The sequence below is a fragment of the Xiphophorus hellerii genome, chromosome 3 (assembly GCF_003331165.1).
Source record: "Xiphophorus hellerii strain 12219 chromosome 3, Xiphophorus_hellerii-4.1, whole genome shotgun sequence".
Lineage (NCBI taxonomy): Eukaryota > Metazoa > Chordata > Actinopteri > Cyprinodontiformes > Poeciliidae > Xiphophorus > Xiphophorus hellerii.
The window spans coordinates 4,301,494-4,321,589 of record NC_045674.1 but is presented as its reverse complement, the minus strand read 5'-3'; the positions used below and the strand labels follow the sequence as shown (position 1 = coordinate 4,321,589).

General features: G+C 36.7%; 1 protein-coding gene across 2 annotated transcripts in view; it reads left to right on the top strand.

Moving 5' to 3' along the window:
- The window catches only part of bbs9 (Bardet-Biedl syndrome 9), a 150,652-nt gene that overhangs the window by 11,527 nt on the left and 119,029 nt on the right, over positions 1 to 20,096 (top strand). For both annotated transcript variants that reach the window (XM_032559326.1, XM_032559325.1), the window contains exons 7-13: positions 2,023 to 2,107; positions 2,775 to 2,958; positions 5,366 to 5,495; positions 8,512 to 8,693; positions 11,420 to 11,496; positions 11,601 to 11,654; positions 13,211 to 13,313. In XM_032559326.1, the coding sequence (XP_032415217.1) occupies positions 2,023 to 2,107; positions 2,775 to 2,958; positions 5,366 to 5,495; positions 8,512 to 8,693; positions 11,420 to 11,496; positions 11,601 to 11,654; positions 13,211 to 13,313 (815 nt within the window). The remainder of the gene's footprint in view (positions 1 to 2,022; positions 2,108 to 2,774; positions 2,959 to 5,365; positions 5,496 to 8,511; positions 8,694 to 11,419; positions 11,497 to 11,600; positions 11,655 to 13,210; positions 13,314 to 20,096) is intronic.

Below are 20,096 nucleotides of genomic sequence, written 5' to 3'. Positions count from 1 at the left end.
ACATCACTGAGTGGATCAGAACAGAAACATACACAAATCTGTATTTGTATGCACACAAGCTTAGTTTGCCTGCTGGTTTAAGACATAAAATCCCAAATTAAACCTGATTCCACTGAATAAAAATACTTCATGCTATAGATGAACACAGTTTTTTCTCACCACTGCATTTCAAATTTGCTTTAAAAGGCTTGAACCATAAGTGAAACACTGAGCAACATTTTAATATATAATGATGGCACTTCGCAAAATATAAAGTTTACTGATTTTCTAAATTGTTGAATGGGTAGTGTCTAATATGACTTTGTATTTTTGTATTTTTATGATGTAAAGCACTTTGAACTGCCTTGTTGCAAATGAGCTATACAAATAAACTTGACTGGTTGATTATGAAAAATAATGCCACTATAGTGGAATAAAGCTAATGGCTATTAGATTGCAAATAAATTTGTTGAGAAATTACATTTTCTGCTTTTTAAAGCACATTACTTTGATTTTGAAGTCAAATTATCATTTAATAACATCAAAGTGGACTGAGCTGAGGAAACATTACCATTACCAGTCTCCATATGTATCAAACAAGTATACATGTTTAGTGTTATGTGGAATATAATTCAGTCACTCAGACAGTGGTATGCCTGTGAATTCACTAAATATTTTCTGTAAACATCCCTGCCCTGACACATTTTATATATTTTAGGTTATTTTTTCTCCAAGTAGTGCTCACAGCATGATGAAAATGTTTCTTTACTGGCAGTCATCCATAAAGCTCATTAGTTTCCTGCTGGTCTTTGCAGAGGCTAAGCAGAGGCTGCTATGGATGAGTAGAAACAATAAATCATGTATTTTACTGCAAAAATCTAACTTTAGGATTTCTTCTTTTATTACATTTGACCCTTGTGAAAAAGGAAGAAAGTTTTACACGTTTCTCAATGTGTTTTTCTAAAATCCGTTTATAAAATTTGATTATCAAGGAACTTGTGGATACTGCTGAAACGTTGATCCAGTTTGGTTCGAGAGAAATACAGGTTCCTCCTGACCACAAATAATGGTCATAAATTCAGAGTGACCCTTTGTATTTATGCTTTCAAGAAAAAACTGTAAGCATCGGAGACGTACAGAATTTTGTTGTCATTTTTGTTGTATGGAAGAACCCTCAATGTTATCTTGTAATATTATAATGAAATCCTTATGATAATATTATGATATGCTCATAATAATAATGAGCATATCACTAAAATAAAAAAAATAAAACATGCAGAGCCCATGAGGTGATGCACTGGATGCCTTTATAGATCAAGACTGCTGTTATTTAATATAGGTTTTAAACCTGTCTGATTCGATTAATACTGGTTTTATGGTCCAAAGAGATTTTTCAGCATGATAACACAGACTGGCTAGGTCAGCAGGTATTTAGTGTTTGGTCTGTGGTTCGGAGTCATACTGGGTTACGTTTAGAGCGCTGTTCATTCAGGTGTTAGTGAAGAAAGACAGATTCCTGCCAAGCTGCTTCGTCTGCCAGCCTCTTACTGGAAAACGGCTAACACTACAAATGCCAAAGTCAACTGACCACAGATCAGCTTGACCACTTAATTTTTTGACAGATGTATACTGTTCACTGACTAAAACTGATTGACTGCCATTTCCTGAAAAAGGTGGGTCATTACAGTGTTGACTGATTTAAGAGAGGCTGTGAATAAGGGAAAATTTTTTTAACATGCTTTATGATATTTGACTTTAACATTTGAACATTAACCAACAATGGAAAGAGAATGTTAGCTGAAATTAAAATCCAAGTTAAAAGTAGGAAAGCAAAGCTACAATTAAAGATAAAACAGAAAATTTAAATGCAGTGCTGGATAACCTGTGTTCATTTTATCATATTATGATTAAAATTACATATTATATTGATACAAAAGAGCACCCGAGAAAAAACAAAAAATCACTCTGATAGTACTTGAACAGGATTTTAGAAATAGTAACACTGTTTTTGTCAGTAACTGTTTGTTTCATTTTGACTCTCAGATATGAGACTCTGGCCATTGCTACAGATGCAGAGAGTCGACAGGATTCAGATTTACTCCCTAAAACTGGGGGCAAGAGGCTGACGGTGAGTCTGAAATTCAGACACAGATAGACAGAAGTCCAGAATGAGCTTGGTTGATTGTCAACACATATAAATAGCGACACATTTGAATCCCTGCTAAAAAAAAAAAGAAAGAAAAGAATTGAACCTTAAATGCATTTTCTGCACATTTGATATATAAAAAGAAAGTTTTATACACTTTGCTTAACGGAGTTGTTAGTTGTAATAGTCTGCATTTTAACAATGTAGAGTAAAAAGGTATTTATATCTTATATGTCCTCTGAACATGATATGTTTAGGATAAATATACCCAAGTACAATTGATCTGCGGTTTTGTTGCTCTTTAAGTTTTACCATTATATCCTTGATTTCTTTAATTTTTGAGGTTGATGACAGTTTTATCTGTTATTACCTCTTGGTTGCATAACTATTAGCCACATGCATTTGATTAAAAGTGTTTGTAGTGCAGAAGTATTTGAAATTATGCTTCAGTCATATACATCCTGTATAAGTTATCTTGTTTGTGCCTTACAGTCGCAATATGTAACAAAAATTATGCGAGTCTTTCAAGTTTTTTGAAGGCTTGTTCAAATAGTGATTATTCATAATTTACATTAATTTAAAGTTGAAGAATAGTACAATAATATTAATTACAATGGTCTGCTTTAATTTTGTGTGTGTCTCTCTACAGCCTGACTGGACATTTGTCCTGGGAGAACAGGCCCTGGACATATCAGTACCCTCATTCTCCCATTCTTCTTCCTCCATCATGGTACTGGGCGAGAGGAACCTCTTCTGTCTTCGTGATAACGGACAAATACGCTTCATGAAGAAACTAGAATTTAATCCCAGCTGTTTCCTACCTTATATCTCAGGTAAAGTGGAGAAAAATTGGCACAGAAACTACAGCTTTTCTCTTCTGAACAGAAGAGACTCTTTGTTTGCTTCTACCTCACAAGATTCTCTAGACTGTGATATTTATTGACTGTGTTGGGAAGATTTCCACATGACTGGAGTTTGCATTGTCAACAATAACTCGATTAAAATATTTTCAGCAGGTGCATATTAACAGTGTGACTATTTGAACTGCCACCAAATTTTCAGTAGCAAATCAAACAGTCACACTGTCTTAAAACATTTGCTCATAGTTTTTGTGTTGTGTAAGGAGTGTAGACAACAGCGATCTGTTGCAGACTTTTTTTAATGCTTTCCTTCTGGCCTCTGGCCTCACATCTGCCTCAGCTGGATCAAATCTCTTATCCTTATCAACAGTCCCCCTCCATCCATCTTTCTTTCTGTCTGTCTGTGTCTTTCTTCCTTTCTTTCTTTTATTTTGTAATTGTTTTGGCCTCAGTTCCAATATGAGATTTCTTCACCTCTATGATAAATAATGATGACTTCTAACTGTAAGAATGCAATAAACAGATGACAGATCTATTCAAATACACGCATTATTATTTGGTCATTTTATTGTTATGAAATGATGTAAGTCATATGCAGCGGCCTTCAGTTTTCATTTAAGCTAAATCACTTTGGGGAAATTTGTAACTGATGTGTTTGACAAACCTTGACAGCATCAAAAATTATTTTGGAGTAATGGGTGGAGTTCCAGAGGGATTAGCTTTAATTTGTCACTAAACACTATGTGCATGCAAACATAAAAATCACTCAAGAGCCTGTTATCATGCCAAGGAATGTAGTGAGATAATATTTCTATTATTCAGAAAAATATATGTATTAGGCAGAGCATTTTTATAATGGTTTTCAATCCCTTTCTACAGCTGAACATTGTGTTTTAATAGCTTGAGCATTCTACCCTTTTCCTTATCCCTTCCTTATATCTTTATTCTACATCAGGTTTATTGGGGTGGAGGGAAGGACTTTAAAAAGTCTAATGGGACTGCAACAATTAATCAGATTAATCATTATAAATCTATTATTGAAAAATTCAACTAATTTAGTAATTTATTATTGTTAACTGGAGCATATAGACCATTTTCTAAAAGGACAAGTAGAAAGGGCTTTTTCTTTTCACATGATGATGTTACAAGTATAATTTGCAGATGCATCAAATAACCAAGCATGTACACTACAGGAATGCTACATTTGTGCTTTTCAGGCAATAAAATGTTTATTTCCTTATTCAAAAAAAGAAAGTGAATTGCTTATTTGCATCTTATCATGTATGCCTAATTGTATAAAAAAGACTTAAATGAAACATCTGGAAAATGTGCCATTTTTTGTTATCTGACTAATCTTCTAACTAATCGAAAGAATAACCAAATACTAAAGTAACTGTTACATCCAGCCCTAATGTCAAGCAGTAAAGTAAATACATACATAGTTTGAGAAGAAAATTAGCTCAAAAACGTGTTACAACAGTGAAAATCATGTAGCAACAATGGAAATCAACTGGCTTTACTATGGAGACAATGGAGAAGACAGGAATGAACAAAAGGTTAAAAACACCATAATTCACACTCCTCCTTCTATAATTAAACTGTCATTTTTAGGAGTCTGCTGAGATATAAGGTGTGTTTGCTTTGATGTGGCATCAACATACACTCTATCATTTTGACCCCAGCACTGTAATACCCTGCTGACCGCTGTTACTATATTATAACTTCTGTGAGCTTTGTTTTGCGTGTGGCCGTCACCTCAGATCTCACTAGGTGGTAACTGCACCATCGGTGGGTTGACTGGATGGTGCGAGTTGATATACAGGCAGTATTTATATTTCATGTTTCTAGCCTTGGTTCACAAGAGAAAGTGCCTAAGCTTTATTTACAGTACACCTATAAGAGCAGAGTTTGTGTCTGAATGAAAGATCTTGATGACAGCATCTCTTATTCAAACCATATGTGAAGCGTAAAGAGATGATTTCCCTGTTACGGAGAGTTCAAGCTGCTCTCATCCTGAAGGGCAGTGCCACCCACCACAGGAATTTGTTATTTTTGTCCATGGTTGTTAGATTTGTGAATATGTGCCACTGTTTCATGTAACTAAGAATGAGAAACAAAAACCTCAAATTTGTGCTCCTATGAAACTGATGATGACTTTGTAACCACAAGACACCAATGTGAATAAATGCACCAGAGAGATTGTTGGGGTTTTTTTAACTTACAGAAAAGTTCCTACTTATCTGACTCGAGAATTTGTGTTCAAAATGTCTCTGACTTGTAGACCTTTTTTTATTGCTCCATAATCTACAAGCCTGCTTCAAAAATGTTTAAAAGTGACATATTTTCTGCCTAATCTCTTTTGTCTGTTATTATTTTTTAGTGAAAGATGGCACCACAAACCTGCTGCTTGGTAACCACAACAACATGCTGCTGGTTTACCAGGACGTCACGCTGAAGTGGGCAGCCCAGCTTCCCTTTGTCCCCGTGGCTGTTCGTGTTGCCAATCTCCCGTAAGTTCCCTGCCAGTAAAACAGCACATCTGCGGCTGATGTGTGATGCACAAAGCAATACTTATCCATGTAGAGCTTATCTTGTATTCTAGAATTGTGCCGCTCGTGGTGGCAGGATGTTGGAGTTGCTGTATGTTAGCTTAGATTTGTTCTTTTAGTAGACTTTTGTTCGTAATTTTTTTGGCAAGGTATTGTAGATGCTGTGCAGGTGGAATCATTTTTGCTCTATTTTTTGGCAATTGTTATGATGTGACCGTGGCAATAAAGTATTGTTTTTTTACATCTCGGAGAAGCTGATTAGGATCTCAAGCGCTCAAATAATATGACCCCAAATCCCAGAATGGTTTAAAAAGAAGCCCAAAAGAGGTTTAAAGAGTAGTAGGCAAAGTAAATTAGGTGAATTAGCAGTTTTTGACAAAAACTGATGGAGTCATTCAGGACATGTTTATGGGGAATATCATCACTACTAATTGGAAATTAAACTGTTAGCATGTATTCATGAGATTTCCATACATCAACAGTCTTTAGTCAGAGGGATGTTCAGATTTGTTGCAAGACTGACTGCTACCATAGATCCTTTCTGCCATCTACAATGTCTCTTTGAAGCTGCTTGGATGATATGAGTTATGAAAGCATTTAATTTTACCTTTGGATAAATGAAGTATTTTTGATTTTTAATTTGATTTAAATCTTATCGTCATCTAGTAAATAGTACTGTCACGTGCAGGTAAAAATCCTTGAAATAAATTCCTCTGAGCCACTATTCAAAATGGGAAAAACAAGACAACCTGTCATTAAATAGGGTTTTGGTTTTGTGAGTCTGAAAATGGTTAATGGAAACATCTCTTTGACTAAACATTTCCATTTCTAATGTCAGATAAATACAAAGAAACAGTTGCTCATATTTTCAGATAAACAAGACTGACTGTGTAAGTTTATCTTACCACCGTATGTAACAAAATAGATGTCAAGGGAGGTAAAAATCAGTTTAGTTTTAAGTAAATGAGTAAAAAGTGGAATCTAAGGTCTACCAAATCTCCTTAAAATTGAAAGACTCTGTACAAAGTGTATGCATTTTTCTGAGTGTAGGCGTAAATATTCACATGAGCACTAGTAAACATGGAACAGGTACGCTGACTCAGTTATCAGCTTGTAAAATCTGGAGTTTTGGCAGGAAATAACCCTGCAATGTGTTCCAGCTGGCCAATCATAGCATAGTGAGGAGGGACCAGTCAGAGCCAATCCTTTGTCTTTTTCCAAACAACTACAATCAAGCTGCAATTTGATACAATTACAACGTAAAGCACAAACACAGTTGAAAAATGATGAGGTCTCTGATCCAGTGTTTGCGCATGTGTGGTTTAGATGTAGGAGATAGTGTGTGTCTGGGTAGCTGTTTGGTTTAGTTTGAGGCTATGTTGTTTTTAAGCTTTTGATAGTCATCGGGTCGTTCGGTGTGTCTGTGGGACATGGAGGAGTGTGGGAGAGTTACACAAATACACAGCAAATCATGCAAAACAAACACACACCCCAGCAGCTCACCGTAGATTTACTGTAGGGTTCCAAAATTTTTTCTTGCTTTGCTTCAGGGACATACTGGGTCCCTGAAGTGGACCCAGTCCACTTTTTCCATTCTAAACTGTCCACAGACATTTATTTTAACAAATCTAACAACATACCTAACAATTCAGAAAATGTTCCACAGAGAATAACAACTTATCATGATCATTAATTTCTTTGACCCTATACCTCTAGATTAGGGTTGTTTAACTAGGAAAAGGTGACCAAACACACTACTAGACCGGTGGTCATAATATTATGCCTGATAGTTCTGCCACTGTCTTATGTCTGATATTTCATTTTCATAAATTCAAATTGCAATAGCATAAAACTTTTACATCTCTGTTCTGCAAAAACCTAAAACAAAAATAAAACGGCGTTCTTTAAAAATGGCAACAAATTTTCTGAAGAAGAAATTTATCAAAGATTTCAGGTTGTCTTCTTTGTTGTGTGCGGTTTTATTAAAGGTCATGTAACATTTGCGACTCTTAAAGTTTTATTTAGCTAGACTGAACACAAATATGGCTCTTAGGATTATAAAGGTTTCAGACCCCTGCTAGCTTATGAGAACCAATAAGTATGAAACTCCTGCCAAATATGTAAAATAGGTTCTTCTCATGTTAACATTTTAATGTCCAGATTCAGGATCAGAGCAGTGAGGGTACCCACAGAGCTGGATCAAGAATATTAGCGAATAGGAATATTGGGTCGTACTAAATGCTGAGGCTGTTTAATTTGCAGATAATAGTGCTGATTCTGCAGGTCTGGCACACAGTGGCTTGGCACCATGCCACCAGTCATCATGAACCATCAACATAATGAGGGCGACTTCTTTATGCCATAATCTGTAAAAATTCACTTAATCTTTTCAGTATGAAAAATGTTCTGTCGACAAATGGCCTGTATTCTGGCAGTTGTCTTGTTTTCTTGTTCATTTGTCCGTTTATGCAGAATCCACAGTTATTTTCATACAAGTAGCAAAAACAATGTTTTAAAAAATTGTCGTGTCTTCTGCATTTTTCTTATTTTAGTAAAAATGACAGCTCTTAGAGATTTGTGTTTTTGCAAATCTTTGTCCTGCCTCTGTAAACATCAATTCCTTCCCGCAACAGTTAAAGTGAAAGCTTAGTGCTCCCTCAGACACTTTCCTGTGCAAGTGTGGAGCAGGCTGTCTCGTGTGTGTGCGGATGAATGTAATACCTCATCACTGAACTGCAACAGAAATCACACAAACACATCTGCAACAAGTTACTTCACAGTTTAAGCATTATTGGATCACTCAGCATTTCTTCATACTCTCCATCTTATCATGTATTTCCACATTAAAAGCCTGCACTGAGCTTCACCTTCTGTTATCCTTAAGGAACAGAGTTGAACTACAAAGAAAATGTAAAGCACAGGTTCTCAGCAGATGTTACAGAGTTAACCCTGTCCTCTTTTTGTTTTTTTTCCTCAGGGAGCTGAAGGGTGTTGTGGTCAGTCTGAGCTCAGATGGACATTTTTTGTGCTCTTACATGGGTACAGACCCCTCCTTTTTCTCAACTCCAAAAGTAGATGCTAGGGAGGCTGATTATGAACAGATTGATGCTGAGATGAAGAAACTGCAGAAGTTCATCAGAGAGGCTACCAGGACTCAAGGTGAGAGAATACAAGAGAAAGAGCTCTGAAATGCTCTGAATTTGAAGCAACTTCCTGACGAAACTGGACTCTCAATTTCATGGATTCTACTATAAATGGGATTAAACCGCTTTAAAGTTTGGCCCACATAGCAGTTTCATTCATTTTCGTCTTTGTTACGACTGGCTCAAGGTCATAAGAATAACGGGAGACCATGCAGGGATTAAAGTGCATAAAAAGGAATGTTTATTAACACAAACAACAATGGATTGAGGATGTCAGTATCAGTGGTGTAATGCAAATGCTTGGATGTGGTGTATGAGTGCATATGGAATTGTTGAAGTGCAAAAACAAAGACAAACTCAAATGTGCAAAAGGAGGGGAGCTGAGGCCTGGCAACAAAACACCACAAGCATCAAGGCAGAGTGGACGCTGAAGGCGACCCAGAAGGTGGAGACAGCCAGGTTTAAATGCTCTGTGCTCCAAATGAATAAAATCAGCAGCACCTGTAAAGGGGAGGAGCACAAAGACAGACAACAAGACACCTGCAACCCAGCCCATAAGGCCCAGGGCCGTAACACCCCCACCCTTAAGAAAAGGGCCCCAAAGGGGAACCTTTAAAAACTCAAAACAAATATGAATTTAAAAATGTTTGGGCTGGTAGCACTTTACCAAAATTTAGTGTTCAGGATGACAGCCGTCACATCGTCAGCCTCCATGTCCCACGGCCATAAGTTGCTGTGCCCATCATGTCTGGCCACTGGTTAGGAAGACTGGCAAAGAATGGTACAGCAGCTGAAACAGGACATGTCCTTACTGCTTCAACACCCTCCAGGTACCTTCAGAGGATAAAACCACTTACGAACACAGACCTGACACACAAGTGACCTACCACAGATTCACAGCCAAATCGAAATGGATTCACCCAGTTACCACTCCCCAAAGCAATAACCGGCAATCCAACCAGATCTGAAATGGTGTTACCCAACACAAAAGGTCACAGTAACAAGTGGTCCACTACCACAAAACGTTGCTACACAAGTCAGGTAAGCAAACGTGACCGAGAATATGGAGATCGATACCCACAACATGATCACTCTTAGCATGGTCCAGCACCATACTCAAAGTTACTGCTGTCTCACAGCCAGCAACACCAAAAGAGTGTCAAACCAAAAGTGAGCCGATATCTCCACAACACCAAAAGGTCACATTACTGCTTAACCAAGTGTTCAGGATTCTCTTCATCAAATAAACCAAACATGGAGTCACACCCACAACAACCCCAGCATGGTCCACTACCACACTCTTAAGGGATTCAATCAAAACGTGGGCCAACTCCTCCACAAGAACGGTCATTTCACAACCAGGCTCAAAGCACACTTTTTCCTTCCGCTGAACTTGAAACTCGAACAAGTCTGTTTGCTGCTCACCGGACAAACCAGTGATATTCGCCATTAAAAACGGAGACGAGTTTAAACAAGGCTTAAACACACCAACCTCAAACAAATCTAAAATTTCTAAAAGGGCCGATCACATTTCCACGTGACACTCAAGGCAAGATCATAACTGCTCTGCCATCATTATAATTGCTCTTAACACATCTACAAAACATTTAACCATTAAAAGCCTCAATCTGATCCATAGTTTATAACGACTGACAAGTGACAATTTAATGCACAATAAAAACTCAAAATGACCACCCACAGTATGTCCCTGCTAACTGCCAGCGAAGAAGCTTACAAACTCATCCCTAGTCTTCGGAAGGCGTAGCGATGGGTTTTTATGCATTTAAAAACCAGTGGTACGATAAAGGCGACCAGCAAGCCGTCACCCCCTCGAAACCATGGAATGCTCCCGAGCCGATGAAGGGAAAGGGGATAGGGAAGCTCTACCCGCCGTACCTCCACACTAGGAAATAACGCGGTGAAAACCCTGTCGGGAAACGCCGCTAAAACCTGCAAGGGGACACCTGCTCAAAAACGCTTTACTAGTGCACATTAAAAACTTGACACCTGCAACCCAGCCCATAAGGCCCCGGGCCGTAACAGTCTTCCTTCAGCTGTCTTCAAATTCATGTCTTCAGAAGTTTATATTACTATGGCAGTGGTTTTTAAACTTTTTATGCAAAGTACCACTGGAGTAAATATAAAGATTTCCAAGTACTGCCATTCTGAAAGACATTTTTAGATCTCTACTACCACAGGATTTGGACTTTATACATTTCTTGCGTTATGTCATAAAAACACGCTAGTTGTGCACACAAAGGTGACAATAGAATGGTTATGTTTATGTGTGGAAACAACTAACAGAAAGTGGGATTTTAATGTGGAAATTTAAGGTTTTTCACCAATCGCAAAAGCCAACCTGCACAGTCTTGAGGCTGTCCATAATTTGTGAAACTACTGAATAAGTGTTGCTCAGCATTTCTCTTAAGACTGCAGGTAGTCGTGTTGCTTCTGTACTATTTTTCTTACGCGCATTTTCCTTTCACTCAACATTTCTTTTGTATACTTATGACACTCCGAACAACCAACTTTTACAGTTTGTGTTTATTTTTAAACATTGTATGTAAATATCTAATTTCACCCGAAACTACCAATGTTTTCTCACAAAAGTATTTATCTTTCTTAATTTAATACCTTGCATTTGTGAAAATGCAAAGTATTTAGTGTTTAAATAAACACTAAAACAAGCATTTATTTAAGACACTTGTTGCAGCGTTTTAAATGCACGCCTTTTTTTCATAGATATACTCCCCAAATCTGATGCTGTGGATGACCTGTCTGTCAAGGCGACTGTGTCTTCATGCCTCGACACACCATCGGTAAACACACAAGCTCAGATGTTCTTCATGAACTGATATTTAGATATTTAAAACATAAGGATATACATGCAGAAGCTTAAATATATTAATTGTTTCTTTTACAGCAAGCTCTAATCCAAGATATTGATGGTCTGCCTGTACCCTCAGTTACTGTACAGGTAAATTATTTTATTGTTTCTTTGTCTACATACTTTCATAAAGACAAAGTGTCCAATTAGTCTCTGCACATATCTCTTAAGGTCCCATCACAGTGTTTTAAATTGGGCTGAGATCTGGACTTTGACTATGCCATTGCAAAACTTTGATGCTTTTCTTTTTCAGATGTCCCATGGTAGATTTGCTGCTGTGGTTTGGAGCATTGTATTGTTGAATATCTGAATTTCAGCCAAGTTTTAGGTGTCTGACTGGTCAGACAAGTATACCTTAACCCTCCTGTTATGTTCCGGGTCAAATTGACCCGTTTTAAAATTTACAAATTAAAAAAAAAAAATAGAAGCATTTTTTTTTTGCATGAAACGTTTTCTATTTGTCTTAATAGGTGCACTCTAGACATAAGTTGAAAATTTATTCATTTTACACATTTGTACCAAACCCTAGGTCTACTTTTTACATCGATACTGTTCGGGTCAATTTGACCCGGCAGTCAGGTTAAAGTGCAAAAAAAGATTTTAAAATGTCCAATTCTATATGTTTCCTTGCAGTTATGAACCATATTTCACCACACACACACTCACACACACACACACGCAACCACACACACACAAGCCCACTTTCTCACTATTCTCTTTACTTCACTAGGAAACTGCGAGAAAGCAGGTGTTCACACAACCTTTGACGGGAATCTTTTCTGTTCCTGTGGACAAACTCCACCCACTCTGAGTGACACTCAGCAGAAGTGGATGAAAACATAAATACTCTCTGCATGACTCATTTATCTTGATTTTAATCAGCGGGTCAATTTGACCCAGAACAGTATGTGTGTCTCAAGTTCAATTATAAAGATCACCCTTTGGTAAAAAAAAAAAAGTATAATATAAAATAATTTACCAAAGGTCAACTTCAAGGAAATTATTGTTTTTTTGTGTCTAGGTTTTTTTCAGTGGACATTAAAAATCTAAATTCCATTTTTTATGTCCAAATGAGTAAATGAGCAGGTTGTCGTCATTGATCCTTAATTTCTGAGAAATAATAAAACATCATTGCACAAATATTGATTGAAATGGTTAGTATTGGAGTTAATAGTCAGATACAAAAATGTTTTGGAGGAATTTTTTGGTTTCTGACACTATTGCATGATTAAACACTCCCTGGGTCAAATTGACCCACGAACATTTTTGCTGTACCCTAGAAACGAACATAACAGGAGGGTTAAGCAAGGAAGAATTTATGGTTAACTCATCAACTATTTAAGGTGCACAGGCCCTGTTGCTACAGATCAAACCCTAATAATTATCCCCTTATCCCTCTGCCAACAGGTAATCTGAAATATTTATGTTAATTTGGTTTGTTGCGTCAAATAAAATACAATGAAGGAGTAGCTGCAGAGTTATCTAAGACCAGCCTTTAAAAAATCCAAACACAGATGGAGAAAGAAAAAAGATTTTGCATAATGATTTCTTTTCGTCAGGGCTTTAAGACACCGCCAGCCTGCTGGCATCATAAAAAATAAAACACGTCTTTCCAGGTTAACCTTTTGTCATTGTCTTTCCTGCAGGTGAAGGTGAAGACCAACTCTGTCCTACAGTCTGCTAAGCTGTCCATTTGTGTCCAGCCCCCCCTGGCTGTCACTCAAGACCAGTTTGTTTTGGAGCCAATGGGTTAGTAAACTGCTCTTCTTATTTTTGTTTGTGTGTGTATGCAGGCGTGTGTTTGTGTGTGTGCATGCAGGATTTATGTCTGTCTGCTAGGGTTACTTGCCCACACATATGTGATGAATGGTTGATTTCTGAATTATTTGCATTAATTTCCTGTGTATTTGTTCTGCCTGTTCCTTATTTCCTCAAACTTAGCTGGAGTTTAAGGGTGTGATAAATAATACATGGATATTGTGGAAAAAAAGAAACTTTTAACAGATGAATGATTTTAAATAAAAGCAACACACATTTCAGCTGTTTGGATGTTTCTTGTTAATGCTGCTTATGGAGTTCTTTGAACTGAAGAAACTTCAAATAATACTCTGTTTGGATTTAAGGACCTACAGTATATAATACAGTACTGTGTACTTTTTTTAGGGAAATAATCCACAGCTTTGTGCATCTGGTTTTGTAAAAGATCTTTCTTCATCTGTCGTCAATCACTTATGCTCTTCCATGGGTCCTCTCAGGGCCTGCTTCATGTGTTTTATGTATTGAACATCTCGTCCGACTTCACATTTTGATTCACACACACACTCCTGTGTGAGTGAGAGGAGTGTGCTAACTTTTACTTGTCTGGCTCTTATCAGTGTTTACACCATGTCTTCTACTTCTGGTCTCTTCCAGGCAGCACTAATGTTGAACTGAATCACCCAGACTATTTATGCACTCAACCTTTTAACCCTAAACACCAGTACTGTCAGCTCATTAAAACAACATTAGGCATGTCCTAACACAGTGATTGGAGTCTGCTTTAACCACGTCTCATTGCCGTTTTTTCATGTGTAATTGCTAAAGCTATCCTAGCTTTTTGTACTGTAGTCCTTATAAGAAAATCTAATTCTAAATCTTTTCTGCCTTAGCAGCTACAAACATGTTCCACGTCATGAAAGTCTACAGGAGCTTTTTCTGCTCCATTGAGATACTTAAATATGGATATTCAGCATACACTGGGAGCAGCTTCAGATGATGCACACATTTTTAAATTGTTGGTTTCTTTGTTGTTGCTGGTGTTTTCACATGATGTATGCTGATATGCAAAATATTCAACACTTTTCAGAGATCTTAATTAGCAAATACAACATGCTCATGCAAACAGTTAATACTTACAGTGTTAACCTTTTTCTGAACCTTTATACTCTGGTCTACCATTTTATTGTAGACCTAAATTTCTGGACAAATCATGACTGATAGTAACTCACTTATGTTTTATTGTACCTTGGAGCTGATCAGTTTTCTTGGTTCTCAATGAACCCTATGGATTTAGTATAGGTTTTGGGTCAAAAACGTGTTCTGATTTCTTTTTTTTATCCACTTATTACTTTTGCCTTAAAACACACATATCATCCACACATGCTATGTGGATTGCTGGAAGATGTTGCTCTTGGAGAATGTTTCAATCTTTATTCAGTGCACAGTCCTTGTCAGAATTGGTCGTAAGCCCACTCCCTTGGAAGAGACTCACACCCAACACATGGATTGCATCACAATGTTTCACTGTTTCCACAAACTTCTTTAATGCTCACCTTTTCTTCACCAAGTGATTTTCCAGATCTCCCAAACAAGCAAAAAAAAAAAAAAATAGATTAATCTTCCGCAGTTAAAACTTGGACTTCCTGCAAAATTTCTGTCTGTTCCTGATATTTTTTTTATTTTTTGTGGTCAGAAGTGAACATTGTACAAAAGCATTTTCGTCAATGTTCATACAAATGCACAGACACCCACCTGCTGCAAACTCTGAGCTAGTCCTGAACTGGTGACTGTACAATCCTGAAAAGTCCTGGTGGATTCTAACCCGTATTTCCATTGCTCATATAAATGCGCAAATTTGAATTACAAAAATTAATTAGCTTATTGAAAACACTGCAACTTTGAAACACTTGTGGTTTTTTGGTCATATTGTAATGAGTGAAGTTAGCAAAACTGCAATGGAAATATTTTTATTGCACCACACAAGTCATGTGGTCAACAACCAGATGTTACTGTTGGTGGAAAACACAAAGAAGATGACAGGAAGTGGTAGGATCATTATGGATGTTTTTTAATGACTTATTGCTTGAACAAACGTATTCACCTGCAATTTTAGTTGTGATTCTTATTTAATGGAAACTCTGCAATTGTTGGGTTTTTTGACATTAGCAGAATATTGACAAAGTTTTGTGCACATTTGTAATGAAAACATATCTCTAGACACTGCTGGAGATCCTGAACCGTTATTTTCTACAATTAAACCATTCTGTAAAAGTATGCGATTATTTGGAGTACTTGGTGCAAACAATTAACTTTGATGTCTTGCCTTTATTAAAATAAAATTTTACTTTCATTTTAATGTAACAACTAACAAAAGGCCATTTCTTCAACTATTGTTCTAATTTAATTCATAGAGTAATGCAATTTGACTCCTTCTCAGCTCATTTGTGCATTTGACTATTTTGAAATGAACTTTGCACCTGATTTCATGGTTTCACAAAAATGGTGTAGTTTCAGTAATACTTTAAACTTCTGATTGTCTTTGCAATAAATGATTATGAAGCTGGAGCTGATTGCATTTTGATGAGTTATACCCAAGCCTCACTGCTACTAATAAACACCTCTACAAACTATAGAAATACCCTGTAATTTGTCTTCAGTCATATTTTTAAATCTTGAATTAATTGAGTAGAACATTGTTTTCATGGCAGCACATCACCAAACCTAAACAAGGAGAATCATCTTTCCATGGAGAGAAAGATATGTCATAAGTGATGACATACTGGTGCTCCATGTGTCATGAGGTTTTGTTGTCTGTTAAAACAAATTTACACCAGTGACTCCTCCTAAGAAATAATAAACCAAATGTAGCAACTCCCTAAAATAGGAAAAAAGCAGCCAAGCATGAATAATCTGCTCCTTGCTTGCTTGGTTTGTACAAACACATCCTGGCCACAGTAGATTTATCTGGACTGAAGCTTTGAATAAAATGGTGTTACCTTATCAATCTTTGCTTGTTCTCTTTTAATCTGCACACTTGTCATAATGAAAGAGTAAATCTCACTCAAGATTATGAGGTCACATGTCAAGTGAATGTCCACAGGTTATACTAACACAGTGAACCAGCTATTTTCTGAAACCATGTACTCGGGCATAAAAGCTCGATTACTAACAGAAAACTCCCCTTTTATTGTAATTCCAAAACTGCTCCTGACGTGTGCTGAAACCCTCATCCATCACAGAAGAGTAGACACCAAGCTCTTTGAGATTGTGAATTTATGATTTCAAGATGTGAGAAGCTTTCGCAGCCGGTTGGAGGACCATCCATTTATCCTAAGTCCTGACTCAAAGTGACCACTGCTTACCTATGATTCATGATCCATTTATTCAGAAATGAAAAGCATCTTACCACAGTGGATTCTTATCTGTGCATATGCTGTACATGACCTCTACAGCTGTTAATGCAAGCATGATGCTCTAGCTGCACAGCAGGGTACATTCCCCATAAATTTTAGTTTAGTTTTTTTTTGCATTTACATACTGTATATTCCCTTAATAGACTTAATTTGTCGTGTATTTTTTTCTTTTTTAGGATTTTATTCCCATATTCTCTTTTTTTACAATAGCCATATGAGAATTTAAGAATTTTAAGAGTTTTGACAATAATATTCCATAGCACAAGGAAACCTACAGCTAAATATAGAAACAGTAACAATGTATAGAGCAAGTGGAAGAGATGTTTGTAATTTATAACATCCAGCTGCCACAAAAATATAATCCGCAACCAAAAGTAAAACTTGGTTTCTTTGTTAGAGTAAACAATTAAAGATCTGCCAGCAAAACTCAGAGTAAGTCAAAAATAAATTCCCCCAAAAAAACATTCCATGAAGGGAAAACTGGTGGATGTTTCTCGTGGGTATAGTTGCTCTAAGCTTTTCTGTTTTGGCACCAGCTCTTCAAGTTTCACTGTTTATGTGGAAGATCAGAGGGTACGAGTCATTATCCCGTCACATTTACACCACCAAAGAGATGCTTTGTTTATATGAGTTTAGGTAGCATTCAAGCTGGTCAAACCCAGAAGCCTCTGAAAGGCATACATTCAAGGAAGAACAATTACACACACAAGCACTCACAGGGATATCAAATTTTTTGCACATGCTTATCCATGGCTGCTTAAATGCATTCACATGACACGTGTCATTATAGCAAGCTAAGAAAATGTCAAATATCTACAGTAAAATAGTGTTGCCTGTTTTTGTCGTACTTTTTTATTTCTACTAACAGAAATCAACCGTTGAAATGCTTCTGGTCATAGAACATAATACACAAGCACACATTCAGGGATAACATTGCAGAAAGTTTTCCATCGACTTTTATCCACTTTGGAGACTTTGTTCATCCCTAAGCATTAATTCTGCTTGCCCAACTTTAATACCATCAGACAAATAAAATACGGTCCTGTTTTAATCCAGTGCTAGTCCAAATCTATCAGTGCATTAAGAATTAGTGCACCCATTTATCACATGCCTATTTGCACAGAAGGAAACCACTTTAATTTATTTTCTGGTAGAAGATCAAAGTAGCAGCACTGATGTTAGGACTGAAATTACACGAAATAAAATCCCAATTTCTCTTAAGTATTAACAATGTTTTGGACTATTTGTTCTTTAAAGAAGAACATTGGGATTCATAGATAATCTTTTTAGTTTAGATCTCTGACGTAGAAATATTTTTTCCATTTCAGATTATTATTATTTTTTTGTTCAGAACCAGATAGTTAAGCCCAAAATTATTCATACCCCTGACAGATTTACTATTAAAGTAATCTTTAATTTCGATTTCAATTGGTCCAGTCAGAGTCCAGACATAAATCTAATTGAGGCAGGAGCTACATACTAGGGTGATTGCGAGGAGGTCTTCTAACCTCAAACATTTTATGCTTATTATGTAAGAAGCTGCTCAGTGTTACAACACTGGTATTAGTTGTTGTAATACCAAGGGAGATTATTATTGAGTAATGAGAACTCTGTTAAAAATGTAAATAATAAAATATGTATTTTTAAAATACAACACCTTTTACATTATTTTATAGGTGACTACCTAATTTCTTGTCAGATTAAATTAAAATCATTTTTAATCTGACAGGGGTATGAATAATAGTTGTGGTTTTATTTATATGTTTTTGTTTTTGTTAGAACCTTAGTGTATACTATAAAACATCAGTGCACCAATAATTGTACTAAAGGGCAACATTAATAAAAATGCTTATCAGGGTCTTAGTGGCTCAGCTCTTCATTACAAAACATATGTGACCATGGCTAAAAACTATTCATGCGTGTTTTTTAGTGTTTTATTGGCTGCTGGTTGCAAAATGTGCAACAGCACATTGAGAACAGATTTTATTATTTTTTTATGGTAATCTTTTTTGAGCTATAATCTCCAAAAATACCAGTTTGTTTTTGCAAAAAGACACGGTACCTTTGACCTCAGTAAATAAATCCTTAAGACTAGGGCTGCACCCGTGAGCTGTTAAGTGCCCAGTTCTACTATAAAAGAATCAAATTTCTATTTGCTCTTGACTCTAAAACTGCTAGTGAAATACTGTATTATACAACAATAACTTACCGTATTTTTCGGACTATAAGGTGCACCGGATTACAAGATTCAGTATCAGTGAACGGATCTATTTTCATATATAAGACGCACCGGGTTATAAGGCGCATAAAGCGAAAGAAAATACGGTAGTCTCATAGGTCAGACTTTATTCAAATCATTAACAATAACTGTCAATATTACACAAAAAAGTACACTCACTTTTTCAATCATTCATCTTCTACGAATCCATCAAATTTCTCGTCTTCGGTGTCGGAATTTAACAGTTGGGCAACAGTCCAAGCAAGCCCGGATCCCTCTCGTCATCATCCGATTCAGTCTCATTGCTGTTGCTTGGCTGTTCATTGATGATTCCGGCCTTCGTGAAAGCTCATGCTTCGTGAAAGCTGTTTTGGGGTGGTGAACCACCCCAAAACAAGCCTGTCTAGACAGCATAGAAAGCTGACTCCACGAGGTTTCTGACCAGCAGCGATTATGCTTCGACAATCAAGGGGAGTGGCTTCGTTGCTTACCAAAGTCATAATAAAACATACGGTACACTGTTCATACATAAGGCGCACCGGAATATAAGGGCATTGACTATTTTTTTTTTTGCAAATATAGGGATTTTATGTGCGCCTTATAGTCCGGAAAATATGGTACTCATCTCGTAATCCTTTTACTTTTTTAATTCCACCTTGGATACTGTCAAACTGAATCTGTTCCAGGAGGAAAAACTGTTTCTAAGTTTTGATGCACATCCCTCAGTAGATAGCTTTTGCTGGTCACTAGTTATCGAAGTAGTTGTGACAAAGTAATGGATGTCATGTGAAAATCTGTTGGCAATTTAGAGAAACACCAGCTAGCAACAAGCAATATTTTAACAGTGCTGCTGTGACACCTTCTCAGTCTGGTTTTTATTAGTTTTTTTTTTTTTCTTTTACAGTCTCTCTTTCTCTCAGTTGACCCTTTTCCTGTTTAAAGGAATGCAGTTTTTTGATAAAGATTTTCTCCAAACATATAAATACACAAGCTACATGAATAAAATGAAGGGTCAGTGTAACTCTCTTTCTGTTCTTTTTGTAGAGCTGTTGGCTGTGTGAACATACTTTGTTTGATTCCTCTGGTTAGAATGTGTCCTCATGCCTGCAAACGTTCATTATAGGTGTGAATTTGAGTTACCAA